The sequence below is a fragment of the Musca domestica genome, unplaced genomic scaffold (assembly GCF_030504385.1).
Source record: "Musca domestica strain aabys unplaced genomic scaffold, Musca_domestica.polishedcontigs.V.1.1 6, whole genome shotgun sequence".
Taxonomy (NCBI): Eukaryota; Metazoa; Arthropoda; class Insecta; order Diptera; family Muscidae; genus Musca; species Musca domestica.
The window spans coordinates 16,210,596-16,233,470 of record NW_026712363.1 but is presented as its reverse complement, the minus strand read 5'-3'; the positions used below and the strand labels follow the sequence as shown (position 1 = coordinate 16,233,470).

Below are 22,875 nucleotides of genomic sequence, written 5' to 3'. Positions count from 1 at the left end.
CGAGAACTACACTCGTAATTCGAATTCAATAGTAATTTTAAAATTTCATTTGCAATTCGAAAAATTCCATTTGAACCTTGAAGTATTTTAGTTGTAATTGGATTTATTCTATTTTTTATTTGAATAATTCCATTTGTAATTCAAAATATTTCTCTCTTAATTTGAATAATTTTATTTGTAATTAGAAATCCGAAAAATGTTTCCGATTTTTGTTTTCTTTCGAATTTTAAGCGGAATAATTCAAATTACAAATGGAATAAAACGAATTTCAAATAAAAGAATTTGAAATTAAAATGGAATGTTATGAACAAAAAATTGAAATCTTGAATTACAGTTAAAATATTACGAATAACAAAATGGATTCTCGAATTGCAAATAAATTTTTTCCAATTACATCTGAAAAAGGTGTTGTTCGTCAGTTATTTCATTAATTAATTCATGTAAAACTAGGAGAGCTTTTTTGCACTCAAGAATGACTCTCGATTTAATGGCACTTGACTTGATAGCTTTGAGAGGCGTCTGACTATCGATATATATAGTTATTGCCCTGTCATGCTATTGCCAAGTTATCTTACCATTTCTCGGAATTTCTGCCAGAAAAACGCTACAATTGTCATTGAGTTTATATGAGAGTTTTATGATTGGATTCGGGCAGAATATATCAGTACCGGTGCCATCATCCATTTTCGAACCATCAGTGATGGCCAGAAAGTCAAAGAATGTTCACCACCAGCCTAAACGTCTTTTCCAGTATCGTTACTTCCATGAAATTGAGGTAAAGCAAGTAAAAAAACAAGTAAGCAAAGGCTACAGTCGAGCGGGGCCGACCGTTGAATACCCTACAACACTATAATAAACGATACAGTTTATATAGGCGAGATACTCGAAAGAATTCCACAAGATATTGTGACAAATAATAAAATAAAGCCATCAGGTTTCGTTCTCTAAGTTTCGAATAATAGCAACATAAACTAATTTGCTCATTTCCAATTTATTGGTAGATGTTGCACGTAAATGGTCTTCCTAGATCTGGAACCAATATTTCCCAAAGACCTATAATCTCTCAGAAGTGGCAAAAGATTAACATTTATTATTAGTTTCTGACTGAAACGCATCTATATGAGATACAGACATTTGACTATATTCTTCAGCGAAATCAGCGTTAACGAAATAGTCAGAAGTGCGACTTTCCTGCATTTGTGAATTCTCCAAAAAGTCGCTGGAATGGACATTTTCGTATTTAGTCTACAAAAGTTGGTAAACTATTTCACACATTGAATATTTTTGGATGGCCATCCGAAACTGCTTGGCTTTTGCAATGTGCGGTAAACCCCATTGAGATGTGCGTGAGGATCGGGCGATAATTACGACCTGCTGACAATTTTGCAGTTTTTTTGGTTCATTTCAACCCCTAAATATATAACGATCATCTCCAAAAAAGTAGGAATCTATTATGACCCTCATCTTATCCCCATGCAAAATTTCGTAAGGATCGGGCCATAAATGCGATCTCTATATGATATCCTGATATCCTAACTACTTACTTTTGTTAGCTTTAGAAATATTACCAAATATTTAATTCAAAATGAAAATATGCCAAAAATATGAGAAAATGTTACAAATCTAATATTTTCATCTTTAGAGAGATATTTTTATGCGATTTTTTAGACGTTTTTTCTTTCCTAACAAGAGGCCATTCTGAATTAATGAGAACTGTCGAAATCAGTTCAGCCGTTCTCGACATATAAGATATCTTTCAAGCATATCTTCTTTGATAGACATATATATCGCACATATTTTGCTATATATCCGATTTGTTGGATGTCAACATCATTGTAAAGGTCAGAAGTAACCTTGTCATGGCTTTGTGATTTCGACGGGATTTAAAATATTTACGGTTTAATGAAAAATTTTGAATTTTTTCAATACAAAAGATATATAGACCATATCCCGCTAAATATTATCCGTTGACCACCCAAATTTGTAGGCTTCTTCCCCGCCCTAAACTCTAGCTACATGCGCGTCGATTGGTCTATAATTGCGACCTGTATAGCTACTGCAAAATCTGACATTTTTTCAGTATTTGGTCCATTTCAACCCCTAAACATTTGGCGATCATCTCCAAAAGAAATAGGCTTCTATTCTGACCCTAACACCACCTTCGTGCAAAATTTCGTAAGGATCGGGCCATAATTGCGACCTGTAGCTTGATTACAAATTAACATGGACAGACGGACGGACGGAAATACATAGCTAGATCGACTCAGCTCGGCGAGCTAGGAAGATCCATATATACTTTCCTATATGGGAAACCAATATTTCGTGGTGTTACATAAATTCTGGCCCAATCAAACTTATAATACCCCCAACACATAGTGTTGTAGGGTATAAAAACACCTTCACCATTTGGAAGGAACTTGAAAATTTTCAAAAAATGCCGACAAATGATGACCTTTATGCGGAGGCTATACGAAGAGGTGTACTACTGTAGTACCCGTTACGAACTTTAAATACGAAATTTGTAACAATTCTAGTGATTTATGTCGCAAAAATCATGAAAATTCCGAATATTGGGAGGTACCGTTTTATGGGGGATATATGAAGATGTGGATTTTATTAAGATTAAGATTTTCCAATACGAAATTTGAAATTATTCCGGTGAATTATGTTGCTTAAATCATCAAAATACCGAATATCGGGAGATAGCGTTATGTGAGGGCTATACGAAAACGTGGACCGATATGGCTCATTTACGAACTTAACCTGCCTACTGGGAAAATATTCATGAATGTAACATATTAGCCTTTTATCTCAATTCTTTCGAAGTGTAGCGTGATTATAACAGACAGATTGGCAGACAGATAGGCAGAGAGACAGTCGGATATCGCTGTAATTCTATGCAGATCATCAAAAGGAACTATAGACCCATAGTTCTCGTTTCCTTTTGCCTATAAAAACTGATACGTTCAAATCGGTAGTTATTTTCAAACGAAAAATATGTTGTTACTTTCTGATATATCCATCCCTGATACTCGCCCACCAAAAGTTAGGGGAGAGGGAAAAATATATTGGTGGTGTCATCATTATTGGAGACATTGTTCTACAGTGGTTTTATGTAAATTTCCCTTCTGTTTATGGCTCTTGTTATGTTCAAAATAGGATTCGAAATTTAATAATGGCAACTAAAATTACAATAAAAACAACAATAACAATATTAATAGTACAAGAGAACAGAAGCAGCATCCTAAGACTCATCGCCAATGATATGAAATACAGTTTTTCATTTGTTTGAAGAGTAACACCGTATTTTATTTCTTACTCTCAGTTATGTTCTCTCCCACACCGTTGCCGTTAACATAATTTGAAATGAGTTAATGTTGTAACAGAGTTATGTTGTTTTTGCATTCATTGGAGAAAAAGCCAAAAAAGAAGAGAGAGAGAGAGTGTGTGAGAAAAGCAGAGAGAGAGAGATAGAGTGGAAATAACAACAAAATATGTGCCACTGACAGCAATTCCCATAATCGTGTGTATGGGTATGCGTGTTTAGATATGTATGTGAGTGTATCTGGTGTTTAAAGTTAAATTACCAACCGACGAATGACATGCAACAAAGAGTGAAAGAACAAAAAACCAGCAACAACAAAACCAACAACATTCAATTTAATACAAAAACATCAAAATAATGAAGTTGGGAAAAGAGTGCAAATTCTTGTCACACGAAAATGAAAATAATGAAGAAGAAAAACAGTATTGTGAAAAAAAAACGCTTAGTTCTGCATAGCGGAAAATTAACTGTGTTTTTCTGCCTGCGCTGGCGGCAGTTATGGCAAAGTACTGCATGCAGCCAGTTAGCTAACTAGCCGACCAGCCAGAAAACCAGCCAGGCATTCGTATCTTGTGTCTTTTTTTAAGTGGGACAATTTACAATTGAAGAAAAAAGTAGAAAATAACAACAGCATCACGAACGCTGCATAAATAGAAACAACAAGTGAAAGAAGAAAGTGAAATGTTAACGAAGTGTATAATTAAGTGAATGAATAGAATAAACGTTAAAATAAAATTAAATAATAAACAAATAAAAGGGAATAATGTTGGTTCATAGAGAAGTGTGCAAATTAAATAAGAATTGTAAATTAAAAAAGGCTTTGTTTATTTGGAAATTGCGTTGACTGGGTGGCGTATGATAAATATTCGTTATTTTCATCCAAATTACGTATACGCCAGAGTATATAGATTTGATGTGTAGTATTGTAATTTGTTATGATTAATAGTTAAGGTGAATTAAAAATTAAATTGTTTAAAATTTTTAATATGGAACTTTGTTATCGAATATACTTCGACTTTTTGTTATTCTAATTATTACGCCTGCCTTATACCTCATGACTACCAAAAGGAGCTAATTCAGTCTTGGCTAGTTCCATATTGTGGTAATAACTTGTAAGTTTGAGTCTCATTTTCTCTCATTGGGAGTGATATTTTGGTTAGTTGATCATGATATTTGGCATAAAACAAGATTTTAAAGATTTTTTTAGAATTTTTGCGTTATGTGTAATATTGTTAAATAAAATTTTGGTAGGCAATTTTGATGTCTGTGTTATCTAAGAAAGCTTTGGGGGTCGAGTGCGTTCTTCGTTTTCTCTTGAGAATATTTTAAATCCAGTTTCGAATAACCAAAACTAAAAGCTAAAAGGCGAACCAAGCAAAACACCTGTCAAATATGATCTAAATATTAAAAAGTGTCGTAAGCATGTTTGCGGAGTCGATACAGGGACTACGAGTTGGAGACGTAGTAAAATCAAAAATCTGTGCAATCCTTCAAAAAAAAAAAAAAAAAAAAAAAAAAAAAAATAAAATAAATAAATAAAAATAAATAAATAAATAAATAAAAATATTAAATTAATAAATGAAATAAAATAAATAAATTAATAAATAAAAATAAAAAATACTACAAAATCTTGTCAAAAGTTTTCTAACACAAAATGTTGTTACATTTTTTTTAAAATATGCACAAAATTTTAAAAATTGGACATCCGTGTAAAATTTTTGTGTTTATATGTGAACTATTTCAGCAACCTCCCCTTCCTTTGACCGTTGATATAAAGAAACAATCTGAATTATTTCATGTGGAGCTTTGATCGCCTAGGACAAATGTTTAAAGGAAATGGGCTACATCGGTCCACGTTTTAATTTACGGTATTATGAATGTTTAACTAAGTTAAATCAAGAGGTAATGATGAAGAAGATATAGGATATTGTTTTTCCGAGTTGTTTAAAAGTCCCTGAGTCGGAGTCTGATCAAAATTGACACGACTCCGCAGCCATCGCCAGAAGAAAGAGATATAAGTACGATTGTATATTAACAGTTCTAAAAAATACAAAGGAGTTACTTCGTCCGGGCCTAACTTTGAATACCCTTCACTATTTTGAAGGAATTTTCCAAAAAAAAATTCCGTTGAATAATACCGAACATAGGGAGTTAGCATTATATTGGGGCATATACAAAGACGTGAAGCAGCATAGGCAATTTTTGACATAGACCATTACAATATTCAAATACGAAACTTGAAAAAAATCCGGTGAATAATGCGCAAAAACATCAAAATACCGAATATATGGAGGTACCGTTATATGGGGGCTATACGAAGAAGCACTCCTGTAACGGAAATTTTCTGTGAGAGGCTGCAGCACCCATTTCGAACTTACAATACGAAATCTGAAACAATTCGGGTGGATAATGTCGATAAAATCATTTAAATATAGAATATAGTGTGGTTCCGTTATATGGAGGCTATACGAAGACCTTGAATCAAATATGGAATTTTCTTTCATAGGATGTAGTACGCATTCAAACAATTCCGGTGAATAATGTCGTAATACCTATAGCCCTACATAAGGGGGCTATACAAAGACGTAGCCTAGCATAGGAAATTTGCCTGTAAAATCCATCACGAACATACAATACGAATTTTGAAACAGTTCTGATCTATAATGTAGGTAAAATCATCATTATACCGAATATTGGGAGGTTCCGATACACAAAGCCCTGGACCTACATGAGCAACTTTCTGTCATAGGCTTTAGTATACATTACGAAGTTCAAGTTTCAAATTTGAAACATTCCGGTGATAAATGTGACATAAATCATCAAAATACCGAATATCTGAATGTACAAAACGTGGACCTATATAGCCCATTTTCAATACCTTCAGACCAAACACAAATCTGGGTAAAATTTTAGCAGCCTTCTTCATTTCCTTCAGAAGCTAGAGTGATTTCCACAGAGTGTATATATATTGATTAGGCCAAAGGGAGCCTTAACGAAATAAATCTTTCCTTAGATAAAATCCGCTGCAAGATTCGATATAGTCATATACGTATATTTGTATACATGTTTGGCAGGTGAGCATGATAAGTCTTGAAGGGAGTATCTAATTTGACCCAAACTGCGTTTTAAAAGGGATGGATAGTCTTAGATGATATAACTTTCAGATAATGGCAATCAAAACGGAAAAAATTACCACAACCTCAGTTGTTATTTTAAAGAAATCCTTTGTGGGGAAAACATCAAATACTGGGAGATACCGTTATATGAGGGCTATGTAAGAACCTGAGGACAAAAACCATTGAAAACTTCAATTACAAATTTTAAAACAATTCTAATGGAAAATTTTACAAAACTCATCAAAACGCCATGTTTCGGAAAAATCTAGACATGCATAGACAGTTATCTGCCAAGGAAGGTGTTAGCGGGAGAATCAAATTCTAGAACTTGTTTGTTCGTTTGTCAGTTTAATTCTAATTTTATTGAACAAAATGTATTACTTAAGTGCTAGTACACAACAGAAATCTTAGGGGGGTTTAATCTTATGCATCTACTTAAGGCTACAAACACTTGACATTTCTAATTCTATGCATAGGCCTAATGCAACACACAATTGCTGTGATCTATATTTACTCCCCAGCTGAGCGCATTTTTATGGGAGAATATTCTTTATTATCAATGCGTCTCCAGCAGCATGAAGTGTTATCATCCCTTATGCTCTTATCTTTCATGCACACACATTTACAAGTACTCTAGAATGTTGGGTTAAAATTACATAAACATTTTATAGCCTAAATCACTTAACGATCTAATTTATTGCAGCAGTCTTTCATGTTCATAGTTTTATGAACATTTTCCCGGGCGGCAAATAATTTATTTAGACATCCTGGCCTCGGGGAAATTGAATTTCGGTTATGCGTTTTAATTTTTTCTGTCTTCTTATAAATAAAATAATTAGAATTATTATTACTATAATTACTAAAATAAAAGCTACGTGTGATGAGATGTGATGGAACTTCAAGCCTCGCAATTCCACATTTTCTTTCTTTAACTTGTCCACGAATTTCTTTAGCTCGTCAATTTCTTGATGATGATTGATAAGTATATTTCCAAGGGGTTTGATTGATTCTTTTTCGTCCGGACTTACATCCTTCAAAAGAAACGAATGGAATTCGGTGTTTATCTCGTTATGAACTCTATGCACAGCTACCAACGTTACTTTACCGATCCTCGCTGTACAGTCTGCATCCAGCGTGAGAATTCCTTGCTTTGGAAGTTCCATAATCGTCTGTTGTTTGTGAGAGCATTGCAAATGAGCTGTTGTACTTGAAAAGGTTTTAAAAAGCCAATTGCCATTTCGTTTCAATGGCATCCAATAAGGCATTCGTTCCACTTCGTCATAGGCGCAGTTTAGTTTTATGTGCGGTCTCAGAGGAGATAATTCACAATTATTTGTAGTTGCATCTCTCCATGGAAAATTCTCTTCGCACATTATCTCCTTACCCAACGTCTCTTTGCACTCATTCAGCATAGGCTGTGTTAAGAAATGAAAAGAATCCAGCTCAAAATTATATACAATGTACGGGGAATTCACCCGGGCTATCAATATCGTATTTCCTTCTTCAAATGGTATCGGAATTACTTTGTAAAACTGGGATGACTGCCGATTGAACAGCGGTATTTTTATATTAATTACCAGTTGGGACCCCACAAACGATCCGTGGCACGTCATCAAATGTAAGATCTCTTTTAATTCCATTCCTGTACGCTTTCCTGGCAGTACATATTTTTCAGGCAGAGCATCTCGTATTTTTACTATCTCTGCTTGTAATTGTTTGGGTGTTATCAGGACGGGATGAAACTTACCGCTGTTTACATCAATTAATGCATCAACAACTTCTTTTTGGACTTCGTCACATTCTTCCAAAAGCTCATGAATTTGTTTTGCTATTATAAAGAATCGTATGGATTCTCTATACACGAAGTAATTCTCATTCATTGTAGCACTTATGTTCTCAATTTTGCCTTTGATATCCGAAAAGTGCGAATTCACTTCCTCTGTGGTTTTCCTTAAAAGATTTACTGTAGCGTCGACTACAGATGTCTGTTGTTTTGCTAACTTCTTCAAATCCTTTTGGTTGGCTAATAGATTTTTCATATTGCTCTCCATAGCTACTCGATCGTCATCGTCCATTATCCCAAATGCCCAGTGTTGAAACGAACCTACAAATTTCAACGGAGCTCCTCTTTTTTGACGATTGTCTTCTCTGAGGAATAATCGATTGTTGGTCTTTATCTTATTAATCTTGAGTTCCATATTGTTAATCGTGGACCAACACTGCTCCTCAAAAGTTTGAAGTCGTGGGCATAAGCTTTTTGATGTTTTCAGCAATTCGGAAGCCAGGTCTAATGTTTCTAAATATGGTTTCAGCTCAAAGTACACAACCATATTCCATGATGAGGAAACCATGTGAATTTGAGACATGGGATCCAAATATACCGCAGCCGAACTATTCAGTTCATGTACAGATGATGCCTTGGTAGATATTAGTAAAAATAAGTTCAGCATCATTGCCCACGTTATTGGTTGTTTCCTTATTTTTCGCTCACATCTTGTCATATTAGTATGTGTAATTTCCGCCTGTTTTTCCTGTCTGGGCAATTCTTCAGATTCCTCGTCCATATGCTCCAATGGACATAATTTGTTAATTGGCCTCTTTATCACGCCGTCTTGTGTTTTAACTGTCACAATCCTTACAACTCCGTCCTTCCCTGGATGGACTTCTACCACCTTGGCCAGTGGCCATCGCGCCGCGTGCGTTTCTTCGTTTTTCAATATCACCACATTGCCTATTTCCACATTATTATTTTGTTTCTTCCATTTCATTCGGTTTTGTAATGTGGTTAGATACTCCTCTTTCCATCTGCTCCAAAAATGACTTTTAATTCGTTGTAGCAGTTTCCATCTATTAAGACATCCTAAGTTACCTTCATCGATAGTCGCCGGTGATTCTAACATCGGACGGCCAATTAAGAAATGTCCAGGTGTTAAAGTGTCAATATATTCTGTACCGCTTCCAAGTTCATGTAGCGGCCTCGAATTTAATACTGCTTCAATCTGAGATAGCACCGTACTCAACTCCTCGTAAGTCAATTTCGTATCACCAATTATTCTTTTTAGGTGATATTTCATGGACTTCACTGCTGCTTCCCAAATTCCTCCAACGTGAGGAGCTGCCGGCGGAATGAAATGCCAACTTATTTTTTCATTTTCCAAAATGGGAGCTAACTTCGTGTTGTTTTTAACGGCATCCAAAAAGTCTCTGTCAAGCTGCCTTGCTGCCCCTACGAAGTTCGTTCCGTTGTCTGAATATAAGTCGGTTGATTTTCCTCTTCTCGCGAAAAATCGCCTTAGCGCCGCCAGAAATGCTTCCGTTGTAAGTTCGCTGACAGCTTCCAAATGAACCGCCTTAGTTACCATGCATACGAACACCGCTACGTAACCCTTCATAGCCTTCACTCCTCTTGTTTTGGAGCACCGTATTTGTAGCGGACCCGCATAATCAATGCCACAGTGTTGAAAGGGTTGATTTATACTGACACGGTAAGCTGGTAAATTTCCCATCAATTGATTTCGCACTTCACCTCTAAAGCGCGTACATCTTGGACAACACCTAATGCAAAGTTTTATCCTATTTTTAGCTCCAATAATCCAATATTTTCGTCTTAGTATATTTTCCATAAGTCGATTTCCTCCATGCATCGTTTGAATATGACAATTTCGAATGATATTTCCCGCTAATCTTGACTTTTGAATAATTATTGGATGCTTTTGGTTATAGTTCAGCTCTGACAAAGCAAGTCTTCCACCAACCCGCATTATGCCATTTCGATCCAACTGTGGATGTAGTGAAGCTATTTTACTTTGATGATCCACCGTTCCCAATGTCTTCAATTTCCTTAGTTCCACTGGCCATTCTCTTTCTTGATGTAGTTTTATTATCTCCATCTCTGCTTCTTCCAACTCTTTTGCCGTCAAATGCTCATTTACTGCTCGCTTCTTTTTTAGCCCTTTTATAAAACGCAGTAGATAAGCCATTACACGTATCTGTTTCTTAAATGACGAATACTTCATCATACTTTCATATAAGTGGTTTTCAGTCGAAAACTTTACTGTTGTTGCTACTGTTTGATTTATGTTGCTTTTTGGCCAATCTTGTTCATCTTTTTTCAGCCATTCGGGGCCTTCCCACCACAATGTATTGTTTGTCAAAGTCTCCGGTGGGACACCCCTTGAACCCATATCTGCTGGATTCTCCTTTGACTTGACGTAGCCCCATTTCGCTTCGGGTATTCTCTCCAAAATATCCATCACCCTTGTTTTTATGAACTTATCCTTGTTTTTGGAGTTGTGAATCCATGCCAAGGAAATCATGGAATCACTCCAAGCAAAAGTTGGTGTTGCTGACTTCAATACTCCTTTGATCTTCTGTAGTAGTTTAGCCAATAGATGTGTTGCACAAAGTTCCAGCTTTGGAGGCGTCTTCCTATTTTTTACTGGATTTACCTTACTTTTTGCAGCCACTATGGTCACCTGCGAATTTACCTTAAGGTATACGACTGCTGCATAAGCCTTCTCGGAAGCATCTGCAAACCCATGTAACTGTGCAGTTTTGTCTTCCAATATTCCAAACCATCTTGGAATCCTTAAATTTTCTAAAGCAGGCAGACTGTATGTAAACTGCCGCCAATCTCCACTCAATTTCTCCTCCAATGGCACATCCCATTCTATTTGTTGTATCCATAACTGCTGTATAAATAGTTTTGCTGTTACCGTGACTGGCGTCAGCCAACCTAATGGATCGAATATTCGTGCCAGTCTTGACAATGCTATTCGTTTTGTCAACTTGTCTTCTTTTTTAATTTGCATACTAAATGTAAAGCAATCGATCTGTGGATTCCATTGTAATCCCAATGTTTTCAAGCATTCATCTTCTTCTATTCTCAGCACTTCATTTTCTTCATTCAATTTCACCGCACTCAATACTTCAGGAGAGTTTGATATCCATTTTCTTAAATGAAACCCATAATCCTCCAGTTGCAGCGTTATCTTCTTCTGCACCTCCCTGCATTCTTGTTTTGTATTCGCTCCTGTTAAAAGGTCGTCCATGTAGAAATCTTCTTTGATCCTCTGAGCGATTTCTTGATTCTGGCACCTATTTCCAATTTCTATGAGCGATCTTACAGCCAGAAATGGTGCTGATGCAGTGCCATATGTTACCGTAGTAAGTTTATATTGTTGGATAGGCTCCGACGGATTACTCCTCCACAACACATGTTGGTATTCCTGGTCTTCTTTTTCAACTTTAATCTGACGAAACATTTTCTCCACATCAGCTGAGATGACAAACTTCCACGATCTCCACTTTGTTACAATGTCAAATATATCTTTTTGAAGCCTTGGTCCCACGTGAAGTATGTCATTCAGCGACTTCCCATTTGAAGTTGTCGATGAAGCATCAAATACCACTCTAACTTTTGTGGTTAGACTTGTTTCACGTACCACTGCTTGGTGCGGCATATAATACAAAGCCTTCTTACTTGGATCCACCTTTACCATTTGGCCCATGGATATGAGCTCGTTCATTGTTTTCTCGTACTCTGACTTTAATTCCGCATTATTTTCTAATCTTTTTTCCAAGTTTATAAACCTCGCCATGGCTCTTTTATATGAATCTCCCAAATCTTTTTCTTCAATTAACGGCAAACGCACGACAAATCTTCCTGAATTGTCTCGGCGTGTTGTGTCTTCATATAACTTAAGGCAGTATTCGTCTTCTTCGGTCGTTTTTTCATCTTCTATTTCCTCTATTTCCCAGAACCTCTCAATTGTTGTTGTTGCTGCCGATTTCTTTATGTTCAATCCAGGATTTACTACTACTGTTCCAGATAAAATCCAACCCAACTTCGTATTTTGTCCCACAATTTGCTCATCGTGGCGAACTCCTTCTTCCAATATTTGTGAGTAAAGATCGGCTCCAATGACTAAATCGATTCTTTCCGGGCTGTTGAAATTTGGATCTGCCAAATTTACATTTCTCCATTTATCCACGTCATATTGAAACCTTCTGTCGGGATGTGCTGATGCAAGTGCTGGAAGGACTAGTGCTTCTGCCTTAATCATTATGTTGCTCAAAAATCTGGGTCGTAGTTCCAGTGCAACTTTAGATTTCGCCACGCCAACTAGGGTCTCTCCTAGACCTTGTAACCTCACTTCTGTCTTCTTCCTTGGTAGCTGCAACAGTTGAGCCGCGTCCTCTGATATGGATGTAATTTGTGATCCTTGGTCTATCAGCGCTTTGACTGTTACAAATTCTCCATGCAGTGATTTTATACGAACTTGGGCTGTTGCTAGCAGAACATTTGTTGTTGTATTGGTGGTCATTGCTTTCGTATATCCTCTTCGCTCTAAATGCATCACTGTGATGTGATTCATTCCACACTTCTGGCATTTAATTTCATTGTAACATTTTTTATCCTTGTTGTGGCTTAAGCATCTGAGGCAGACCTGTGCTGATCTTGCCCAATTGTATCTTTCATTCGAAGATAACGCCGAAAATTTTCTGCACCATGCGATATCATGTCCGCTCATTTTACAGAACTTACATTGTTTTAATTCCGCTACCACTGCTGATTTTTCTTGGAGTTTGTACAGTCCTATGTTATTGTGTTTTCTGCCTACTGAAGCTTCCAAGGCTTGAAACTGCTGCTCCAGGAAGTCCATCACATCCTCAAGTTTTTGGATGTCCTTGGATTTCTTTACATTCTGCTCATAAAGAATAAGCCCATCCTTATCCAGTTTCCGTATAATTATTCGGGCTAAAATGGGATCCGCTTGCTCTAGGGGAATATCCATTGCTTTCAACGCCTGAATACTTTCATTTACATTGTCCAGCAAATTTCTTATGCTTATTGCTGACAGGCTGTTGATGTTTTGATGGTCCAGTATTCTATCTACCAATTTAGTGAATAAAATTCTCCTGTTGCCATATCTTTTTTCCAGTAATTCCCATGCTGCTTCATAATTTGCCTCGGTCACTTGAAGATGTTGCACCAAGCGAAATGCCTCTCCTTTTAGATTTGTCTTGAGGTAGTACAGTTTTTGAACTTTTGATAATTTGGAGTTTTCATCAATCATCTTTTTAAATAAATCGTGAAATGAACTCCACTCTTCCACATGACCACTAAAGGATGGTATTTGAACTCTTTTTAGTTCTACTTCCAGTGACTCCTCTTTAAGACCATCTATCCTTCTTATCATATCCTGCATTTTGCTCTCAAACTTTTCTTCAATTTCTTCAAATTCGAGATCTACCTCTTCCATTCCATGCACCGTTGAGAGCTCGAGATGCAATTTCCTAATTTCATCCATATGCTTCTCCCACGATGACTTCATGTACTCCAAAGCATATTTTGATAGTCCAGCTAAATCGCTTTCAACGGCATCGGCGAGTTTGTTTACTTTTTTCCTGAATTGGTAGATGATTGCGCTTACTTTTATATTCGCCTGATTGCCCATTGGTGATGATTCTATATGGGTTTGTCTTTCTTCCTCATTTTCTCTTTTATTCTTCTCGAACATCAACATAAATTGTTGCATTTGTTGTTGCATCTGTTGTTGCATTTCCTCTTGGAAGGCCTTTAACTGTTGATCGAGCATTAGCCCATGCACTTCGGGCTCTGCTTCTTTTATTACCCTTTGCGGTTCTCGCTCGACCTCTTCTTCCAAACTCGCTAGGAGTTCCTTTGCTTTTCCATAGTTCAAGTTGATGAGATCCCAAACATTTTCTTTGAAATAGGGATCAGTGTTTTCGCCATGCACTCTCAGCATTTCGTGGTTCGTAGTGGCTTCCTTCATTTTGCTTTCCAGGGATCGTAGTGTGTCACCCATGGCTGCTTTCCGAACCATGCCTGCTTGCAGTTTTTCCTTAATCCCAATTACTTCTTTAAGGAGTAGGCTTTGGAGCTTATACAAGTTATGTCTCGACGCCATTTTTCCTTGTTTTGTGAAGCAAGTAAAATTTGTAGTTTTAGCTTCTTTTCTTTTAATGCCCCTGTGGCTTTTTTCAAAATTATTCTGTTTTATTTTTTTGCTTTTGTTGCCCCTATGGCTTTTTTTGATTTTTTCTTTGCCCCTATGGCTTTTTTTGTTTTTTCTTTGCCCCTATGGCTTTTTTTTTTTTGTTTTTTATTTGCCCCTATGGCTTTTTTTGTTTTGCCCCTATGGCTTTTTTTTCTGTTTTGTTTTTTTTTTTTACAAAAATATAATTCTCTTTTTTTTTTTGAAATATATTTTTGTGGCCGCTGGTTTTTTTTTGTCGAAGGACCAATGTTAGCGGGAGAATCAAATTCTAGAACTTGTTTGTTCGTTTGTCAGTTTAATTCTAATTTTATTGAACAAAATGTATTACTTAAGTGCTAGTACACAACAGAAATCTTAGGGGGGTTTAATCTTATGCATCTACTTAAGGCTACAAACACTTGACATTTCTAATTCTATGCATAGGCCTAATGCAACACACAATTGCTGTGATCTATATTTACTCCCCAGCTGAGCGCATTTTTATGGGAGAATATTCTTTATTATCAATGCGTCTCCAGCAGCATGAAGTGTTATCATCCCTTATGCTCTTATCTTTCATGCACACACATTTACAAGTACTCTAGAATGTTGGGTTAAAATTACATAAACATTTTATAGCCTAAATCACTTAACGATCTAATTTATTGCAGCAGTCTTTCATGTTCATAGTTTTATGAACAGAAGGTGAGACTTAAAAAACCAAACTTGATAAAAATTCCGTTAAAAAATGAAGCTCCAACCATCTAGGTACGGTTCTATATCATAATTTGACATGTTTGGAGACTTATTCGCAAGAATGTTTTCTGTCCGCAGAATTTTCCAAGTTCGCTTGGAAAATTGGCAGAAAAAAATTCTTTAAATCGGGTTTTAAAGCTTTTACCAAACTGCACTTCACATTTCATAAGGCCCATTCAAAATAGATCCTCCAGTAAATCTTTTTGGGATTGGGAAATAGAAATCGGTTTCTATAAAAAATTTTATAACTGGAATGAAAAGGCATCGGTTATAACACACAGGGCTATAAGAAAGTCCAGTATTTACATACCCAACAACACTATGCGTTAAGGGTATTATAAGTTTTATTGGGTCAAAAATTATGTAACACCTCGAAATATTTGTTCCCACATAGGAAAATATATATGGATCTTCCTATCTCGCCGAGCTGAGTCGATCTAGCTATGTATGTCCGTCCGTCCGTCCGTCCGTCTGTCCATGTTAATTTGTAATGACTCTACAGGTCGCAATTATGGTCGGATCTTCACGAAATTTAGAATGTAGGTGAGGCTAGGGTCAGAATAGAAGCCTATTGCTTTTTGGAGGTGTTCGCATAATATTAAGAGGTTGAAATAAACCAAAAACTGAAAAATTTCCTGATTTTGCAGTTGCTCTACAGGTCGCAATTATAGACCAATCGACGCGGAAATTAACATGGGGCTATTTAGTGGGTTAAATAGAAGTCAAATTTTCCATTAAACCGCGAATATTTTTAATCCCGGAGAAATCACAAATATACGAACTGGTCAATTCTGACCGTTACGTAGATGCCGAAAGTAAATATATCGGATATATGTAGAGAAATATATACAATGTATATGTACAAAGGTAATGGGATGTTAGCTAGAATGCTTATATGTCAAGAATGGCTGGACTGATTTTGACAAATTTTGCCACTTCAAAATGCCCTCTTGGCATAAAATAATTAAATCTAAAAAAATCGCATAAAAATATATTTTACAAATTATAAGAGATATAATTAATCCAAATTTTTAACCCTTTGTGGGTTAAAATTTTAGAACGTCATATTCCATCTACACATCAGATCTTGGTTTAATGTGCGACAAATGAGGAGAATCGTATTTTATAAGGGTTATAATTATTCCAAATTTTGACCTTTTGTGTGGGAGGTACTTGCTGGAGTGGATCGATATTTTCCACCTGACCTCGAACTGATACAAATATTGGGATTCGCCAAGTTTGCACAAAATGGAATGATCCTTTCTGGTTTTATAAAGAAAATAATTTTCTGTTAAAATGTTCACCTTTTATGGGGGAGGTAGCAGAAGAAGTGGGCTGATATTGCCCATTTCCGAACTCGATCTATGTTTGACAATAATATTACGCTGTACCATACCCCCAACACACTGTGTTTGTAAAATGTGCGTACTTTGGTGCTTATTGCGCTTTCTTTGAACGTTTTGTTTTTCAAAATTTTGAACCCTATGTGGGGGAGGTACCAGAAAAAATGGTTCGATCTCTACCATCTTTCGCGTTTTATGAGCTTCATGGATATTCAAAATTTTGACCCCCTGGAGGGAGGTACCAGAAGGAGTGGACCGACATATTGCATCTTTACACCAGACCTTGGGTTAATAAAAATATTGTGATGTTTGTAATTTGAAGATAATCGGACTCTTACAACACATTTTATAGGACTTAAATTTTTATTCAAATAGGTTGACTCCAAATATCCTGAAACGGATTTGGTCTAAGGAGATCTAGGGTCTAAAAACGTTTTTTCAATTATATATACCCTCTCTTGCCATATGACTGAGGTTATGAATTTTTACATTCACGTTTTTCGCCAGGAGGTCACTCAGAATTGATTAAAAATTGTCAAAATCAGTCCATATTCTTGAGTTCTTGAGTTATATTTGTAGAAACTAAAAGTCTTCAAAATATTCCATTTTGAAGTTTATCGGCCCACATCTAAGTTTTCTATTTAAAACTATGTCAACCTCTCCATCTCCCTAGAAGCCAGCCAATATCAAATTTAATAACATTTAGTACGCATATCCAAACAATCAATCAACATCTCCTGTATCCTAGACACTACCAGTGATTATTACCATTTTAGAATTTTTCATAATCTTAAAGTTCGAATGTTCCAAAAACCTTTAGAAAAACCTATCCAGACTGTTTTTCAAAATTCCAGAATTCTAGCTCATTCCCTTTGTTTAATATATAGTATTTTCGAAAAACCCAGCCTTATCACACGCCTACTCACCAAGACTGGCCTCTTGCGAAATTTCAAGATTCTAGCTTCAGTCATTTCGTCTGGATGTCGATTCTCGGTTAGTCGGTCTGTCAAATATTTTACTACTGTTTTATATCATAAACTCCGGGACGAACATGGAAAATACCTCCTCCCAAGGGTCAACAACAACAACACAACAATAACTCTCATTCAAAGTGTGATTAATGTTCTTTTTATCTTCAAACTACGCACATCCTACTATTTAACATTTAACGAAAATTTGATATGTCGGTCCACTGCTTTTGCTGCTTTCATGACTCTCATAGAGTGCAATAAACATTAGATGTAATTCAAGATATGTATATCTCCTCTTCCTGGTATCTCTACCGCGAAGAGTATACATAAATAAATGGTTCTATACTGAGGGTTAATATCTGTAGGCAAAGTTGCCAATCTCAATGCTTTCAGTAATTTTTTCTTTCTACATAAATGATTTCAAATTTTGAGCAAAATATGAACAATACCCCTGGAGATGTTTCCCCCCAAATTGTTTCGATACATTTACTTGCTTTCGATTTGTTAGCATAATTTTAATTTCAGTTTGATTGTTTTACACTTCCTCACCCCTCCCGCCCCTTTTTTAATGCTCCTCAACACCATTTGAGCATTAATGGCCTTGTGTGATTCTGCAACAACCTTCATTTACTAAAGTGATTGTTTTGTTGTTGTTGTTCTTCGATATCTTACTGTTACTGCCTAACCTTTTGCAATAACCCTCGCATTGTGACGTGGTGTCTGTCGTTGAGTCAAACGTCAAACATCTCACGTTTTGCATTAAAATTCCTAAGACATTACCGAGCAAGGTTTTGCATACATACATCTATGTGAGTGTGTGCGTGTGTGTGTGTATCCATGTACGTGGCAAGGATATTCACTCCTTTTATCTCAACACTGCACTGCAAAGGGAAATGCGAACACATAGAAAAAAAATAGAACAGAAATAGTAATAAAATATGACAACGACAGATATTCAGTTCCCCAGTGTAAATACACAAAGGAACAAGTAAATGTTTTACTTTCCATGTTGTTTTTAATCATTTGTTTGCTTGTTTGCCAGCTAGCTACCTTCGTCGTTAATGTTGAGTGCGCCGAGTGTAAGGCGCACACACCCGCACTAACGCTTTCATGTTGTGGCAATATTTTTTATTATATTTTCCCCCAATGTTTCCTGCATATCCTTTGACAAGAAGACAAAAAAAAAGAAAAGATGAAGTCCTGTTCAAATAACCACGTAACATTTATGTTGATTCTGTTTTACTGTCCCCCACCCGAGTATTTCCACACCTGTGTGTGTCCGTGCGTGTGCTACTGTAAGTTGACTGTCTAACATGCAAATATACAAACATACACCCATAAATAGTTAACATCAACTTAAGTTACACTCACACATTTGCATATTTCCAAAGAGCAACAACGGCCACGTTGTCGGTTGTTTGAGAAAAAAAAAAACACTGTGCCTTCTATAGAGGGTGAGAGTAACTTGTGGGGAGAGAGAAAGAGAGAGCGGAAACAGCTAGAGGAAGTTACATGCAAAAGAAATCATAGAAACACACACTCACACACACACACATAGCGGAAGATATCGTGCTGTTTGCAAATAAAAAATGGGGGTAAGCTAGACAAACTAAAACGCTGAACTGCCATAGACCCAACACACACACATGCACGCAAGGATAGAAATGTATTCCATTTATCCCTGCTACACTTGCTTTCGGGGACCTAAAGTTTAAGAAAAAAAATTGAAAAAAAAAAAAGAAAAACATAAAACGAGAAGTTAAACGTTGACGACAATAACCCACTGTCGCCAGCCATGATGATACGGAAGAAGAAAAAGAGAGACACGCACACACACACACACAATTAACATTTAAACTAGAAATGGAAACAACAACAATTTGTGTTAATGTAATTGTCAGAGTTGAATGTCTGTCTGTCACTCTGACGGTTGAATGGTCGGTTGGTTGACTGTTTGGACCATTGTTATTGTTGATACTTTGCGGCTTTTTCATCTTCTATTCCGTTCGAGGGTTTTTTTTTATTTGTAATGCAATGAGGAAGAATATCTGTTTCAAATGGCCTTTCTTTGCTAAGCATTATTACATTCACAATGTGCAATTGAATAGCCTTTGGATTTCTTAGGCCTTTCCGGACGGATAATGAGTTGTATCGGATTGTGTTATGTTTTAATAAAAGTCTCTACGTGATAGAAGACTATTTTAATTTTTATTTCCTACAATACTACATTGTGAGGGAATTATATGTTTGTAATATCTCGAAATATTGGTCCCAGACCAACCGTGTGGTATATCGATCTTCCTGTCTTGCTTAGCTGAGTCGAAACGAGCGTTAAGTGTCTGCCCGTCCATTTGTGCCTCCGTCTTTCTGTTTATTTTAATTTGTAACTACCTTGCAGGTCTGATTCTAACGAAGATGATGGCAAAATATGTAGGGGTTGGAATGAACTGAAAACTTAAAGTTTTCCTGATTTTGCAGCAGCTCTTTTGTTGGCAATTATAGACCAACCGACGTTGAATTTAATACCCTCCACCATGCATAGTATGGATAGGATATTATGTTCGTCATTCCGTTTGTAACTCATCGAAATAATAATTTTAGACCTAACAAAGTATTTAGCCCTGTCCGTCCGTCGGTCTGTTGTAATCACGCTAGAGTCAAAACGAATTAAGATGGGAAGCTAACATTCCGCACAGATCAATCTTTTGTGTGCAGACAGGTCAAGTTCGAAAATGGGCTATATCGGTCCACGATATCGTATGTCCCCCATATAACGGCACCTCCCTATCTTCGGTATTTTGATGATTGTAGCCAAAATTTTCAATGGAATTGTCTAAAAATCCACATCAGGATTTGCTTCTGAGTCCACGATATCGTATTTCCCCCATATAACGGTACCTTCCGTTATTCAGTATTTTCATGATTTTATTTCTCTCTCACAAATAAATAAAAAATTTAAAATTTCATTTGAGAGTCTGTGACAGTTTAGCCATGTTAGTCGGTCGCACGATCTTGCACATGTACCATATACAGAAAACATTGATATCGAAAATAACAAGGCCTTAACAAGGCAAAACTCAAAAATTAAAAGTCAGCCGAGCCTGGCAGTGGGATTTCAACCGCGGACCTCGGTGCGCAGCCGACTAGAAGTTTCCATCTCTACGTTCAGAGCCATTAACCCGTCTTCATAAAGCAGCACTAAAACAAGTGTATGCATTGGAAGCAATGTAGTTGTTGCGGACAAAAAATCCACCAAACTTTGCTGTGAAAAGGTCTGCTAATAGAACTTGAGTCGAACTTGGAGAGTTTCTAGTGTTTAATTCGCATATGCTAATTCGCAATAAGTTCGAAATATATACTACTTTCCAGAGAACGGCCCTTGTAAGCCATCATCCACACCAAATATGCCTGATGAGCCGCTTAACCAACGGCGGAACGCGTCGCATAGTGGTGAGTGTGTGATAGTGTCTATCTGGCTTTCCTTTTCACAGCAAATTTCAGATCATGAAGCTCGTCTCGAAAGAGAAACAAACACGAAAATAAATTTTACTGAATGAAAGCGATAAATGTCGGAAATAGCATCAAATTTTAGAATGAATTAACATTTGTTCGAATTGGTCACCTTTGGCACGAATTATGGCCTTTAAACAGCCAATAAACACCGACACACGTTGCCCGAATGTTGCTCTGCGGTATTTTTGCCCATTCCCGGCGAAGCACTTGCTTGAAGTAATCGACTCTTTGGTATTTTTTGGTGCCAACCTTGCTTTCCAAAATACTCCAGACACAATAGTCCAACGGATTGGTATCCGGAGATTTTGGGGGACATTGTGCGCTGGAAATGAAGCGAGGAACCTCATTTTGGGTGGCACGTGATGAGTGCGATGGTACTGAATCCTGTTGGAATGTGCAAGGACTGCGGCCAAAATGTTTGCGTGTCCGAGGCTTTAATACACCCTCCCGAATATTTTCGCGATAATAATCGGCATTTATTCTGATACCACGGTCGATAATACGAGCGATGAGCGCCCATCGGCTGTTATGGTGGTCCACACCATCACCATGGCCCGCGCTTGAGTTCTGGTAGCCAACCGAAGGTGCAGCTTTCCAGCTGACCTCTTTGGTAAGTAAATACCATCAGTTTGTTTGTTTACAAACTGCTGGACAACGAATGTTTTCACATCGGAGAAAACCAAATTCGGCAGTTTACCACTTTCGACCAAGCGAAGCAACTCTTTAGCTCTTTTGAGTCTATTTTCTTTCTGTTGCCGTGTAAGTTCTTGCACTTTTTGGAATTTCAATGGCTTTACCCCGAGCTCATTTTTCAATATTTGCCTAATGAAATATTGCGATATGTTCAGGTCATGAACCATTTTTCGATCACTGCGACGCGGGTTTCGATTAAGTCGCTTCTTTACTTTTCAAACCATTTCTGCTGATGTTGCTGTTTTCTTCCGACCACTTCCTTGAATTTCGGGCTACGATGGTACGAGACCCAAAAGATTTATTCACATTTTAATGCTGGAGTGTTCTAACGCTAGCGATTTGTGGTTTTCCAGCCAAATATAAAGAAATCACACTACCACGCTTGAATCACATCAGGAATAACTTTTTTTCTGGAAAATTCTCACCAAAATTCATTTGTACGTTTGTAAACGATATAATGAGCTGTAACAGCTGTCGAACGAGTGGCTTGGAAATGTCAGCATTCTGAAGTTGGTTGAAGTTTTTTCATCTCATCCTGTATATATTAAACAAATATTTATTGGAGCAATAGATAACCCGGACCGGGTTTCACCAAATGGAAAAAATTCGATTGAATAACAAAAACTCTACACAATTTGGGCTGATATTACTTCTATGGTGAGCAATAACCGTAAAATCGGACGAGGATGTAGATCGAAGCTATATAAAAATCTGAACCGATCTCGATAAAATTTGGCAGAGGTATTTTCGAGCTGTATCAAATATCGTGAGGGACTTAAACACCAAATTGGATGAAACATATATATGGGAGCTATAGCTATAACTGAACCGATTTTCTCTTAATTTCCAAATTTGACTAATGTTAAATTTCTTCAATCCCAATATGTCTACTAACACAAGATCTGATGTGAAGACGGAATATATCGGACTACTTCGTCTGGCACCTACTCCACAAAGGGTCAAAATTTAGAATAATTTTAACATAAAATCGTGAATTAGGGTTAGATTGTCTCCAGATTCCAAATATTCCAATATTTTTATTAATACAAGATCTGGTGTAAAGGCCACAATGGGTTTTAATAAATGTATCTCTCATAAAATACGAAATAAATATCATATCATATCTTTAAAATTTACATATCCCAAGATTTCTAT

General features: G+C 36.7%; 2 protein-coding genes across 3 annotated transcripts in view; one reads left to right on the top strand and one right to left on the bottom strand.

Moving 5' to 3' along the window:
• LOC101890035 (disks large homolog 5) overlaps nt 1–22,875 on the top strand; it is a 221,072-nt gene that overhangs the window by 3,197 nt on the left and 195,000 nt on the right. The window lies entirely within an intron of this gene.
• LOC131805723 (uncharacterized) lies at nt 6,770–14,375 on the bottom strand. The gene is made up of 3 exons (XM_059129275.1): nt 12,989–14,375; nt 7,542–12,403; nt 6,770–7,472 (listed from the first exon to the last, which is right to left on the bottom strand). Exons 1-3 carry the CDS (start codon nt 14,373–14,375, stop codon nt 7,200–7,202), a joined length of 6,522 nt encoding a protein of 2,173 aa, XP_058985258.1. The 3' UTR covers nt 6,770–7,199.

Bases quoted from the DNA above. Each gene is read 5' to 3' on its own strand.
- LOC131805723 (XM_059129275.1), bottom strand. From the start codon at position 14,375: ATGGCGTCGAGACATAACTTGTATAAGCTCCAAAGCCTACTCCTTAAA. The intron at 12,404-12,988 runs GTAAGTTCTGTA...TAAATTTGGCAG, and splicing joins GGTAGCGGAATTAAAACAAT to ATCCAAATTTCAACAGCCCG. The intron at 7,473-7,541 runs GTAACGTTGGTA...TTTCTTTTGAAG, and splicing joins GTACAGCGAGGATCGGTAAA to GATGTAAGTCCGGACGAAAA.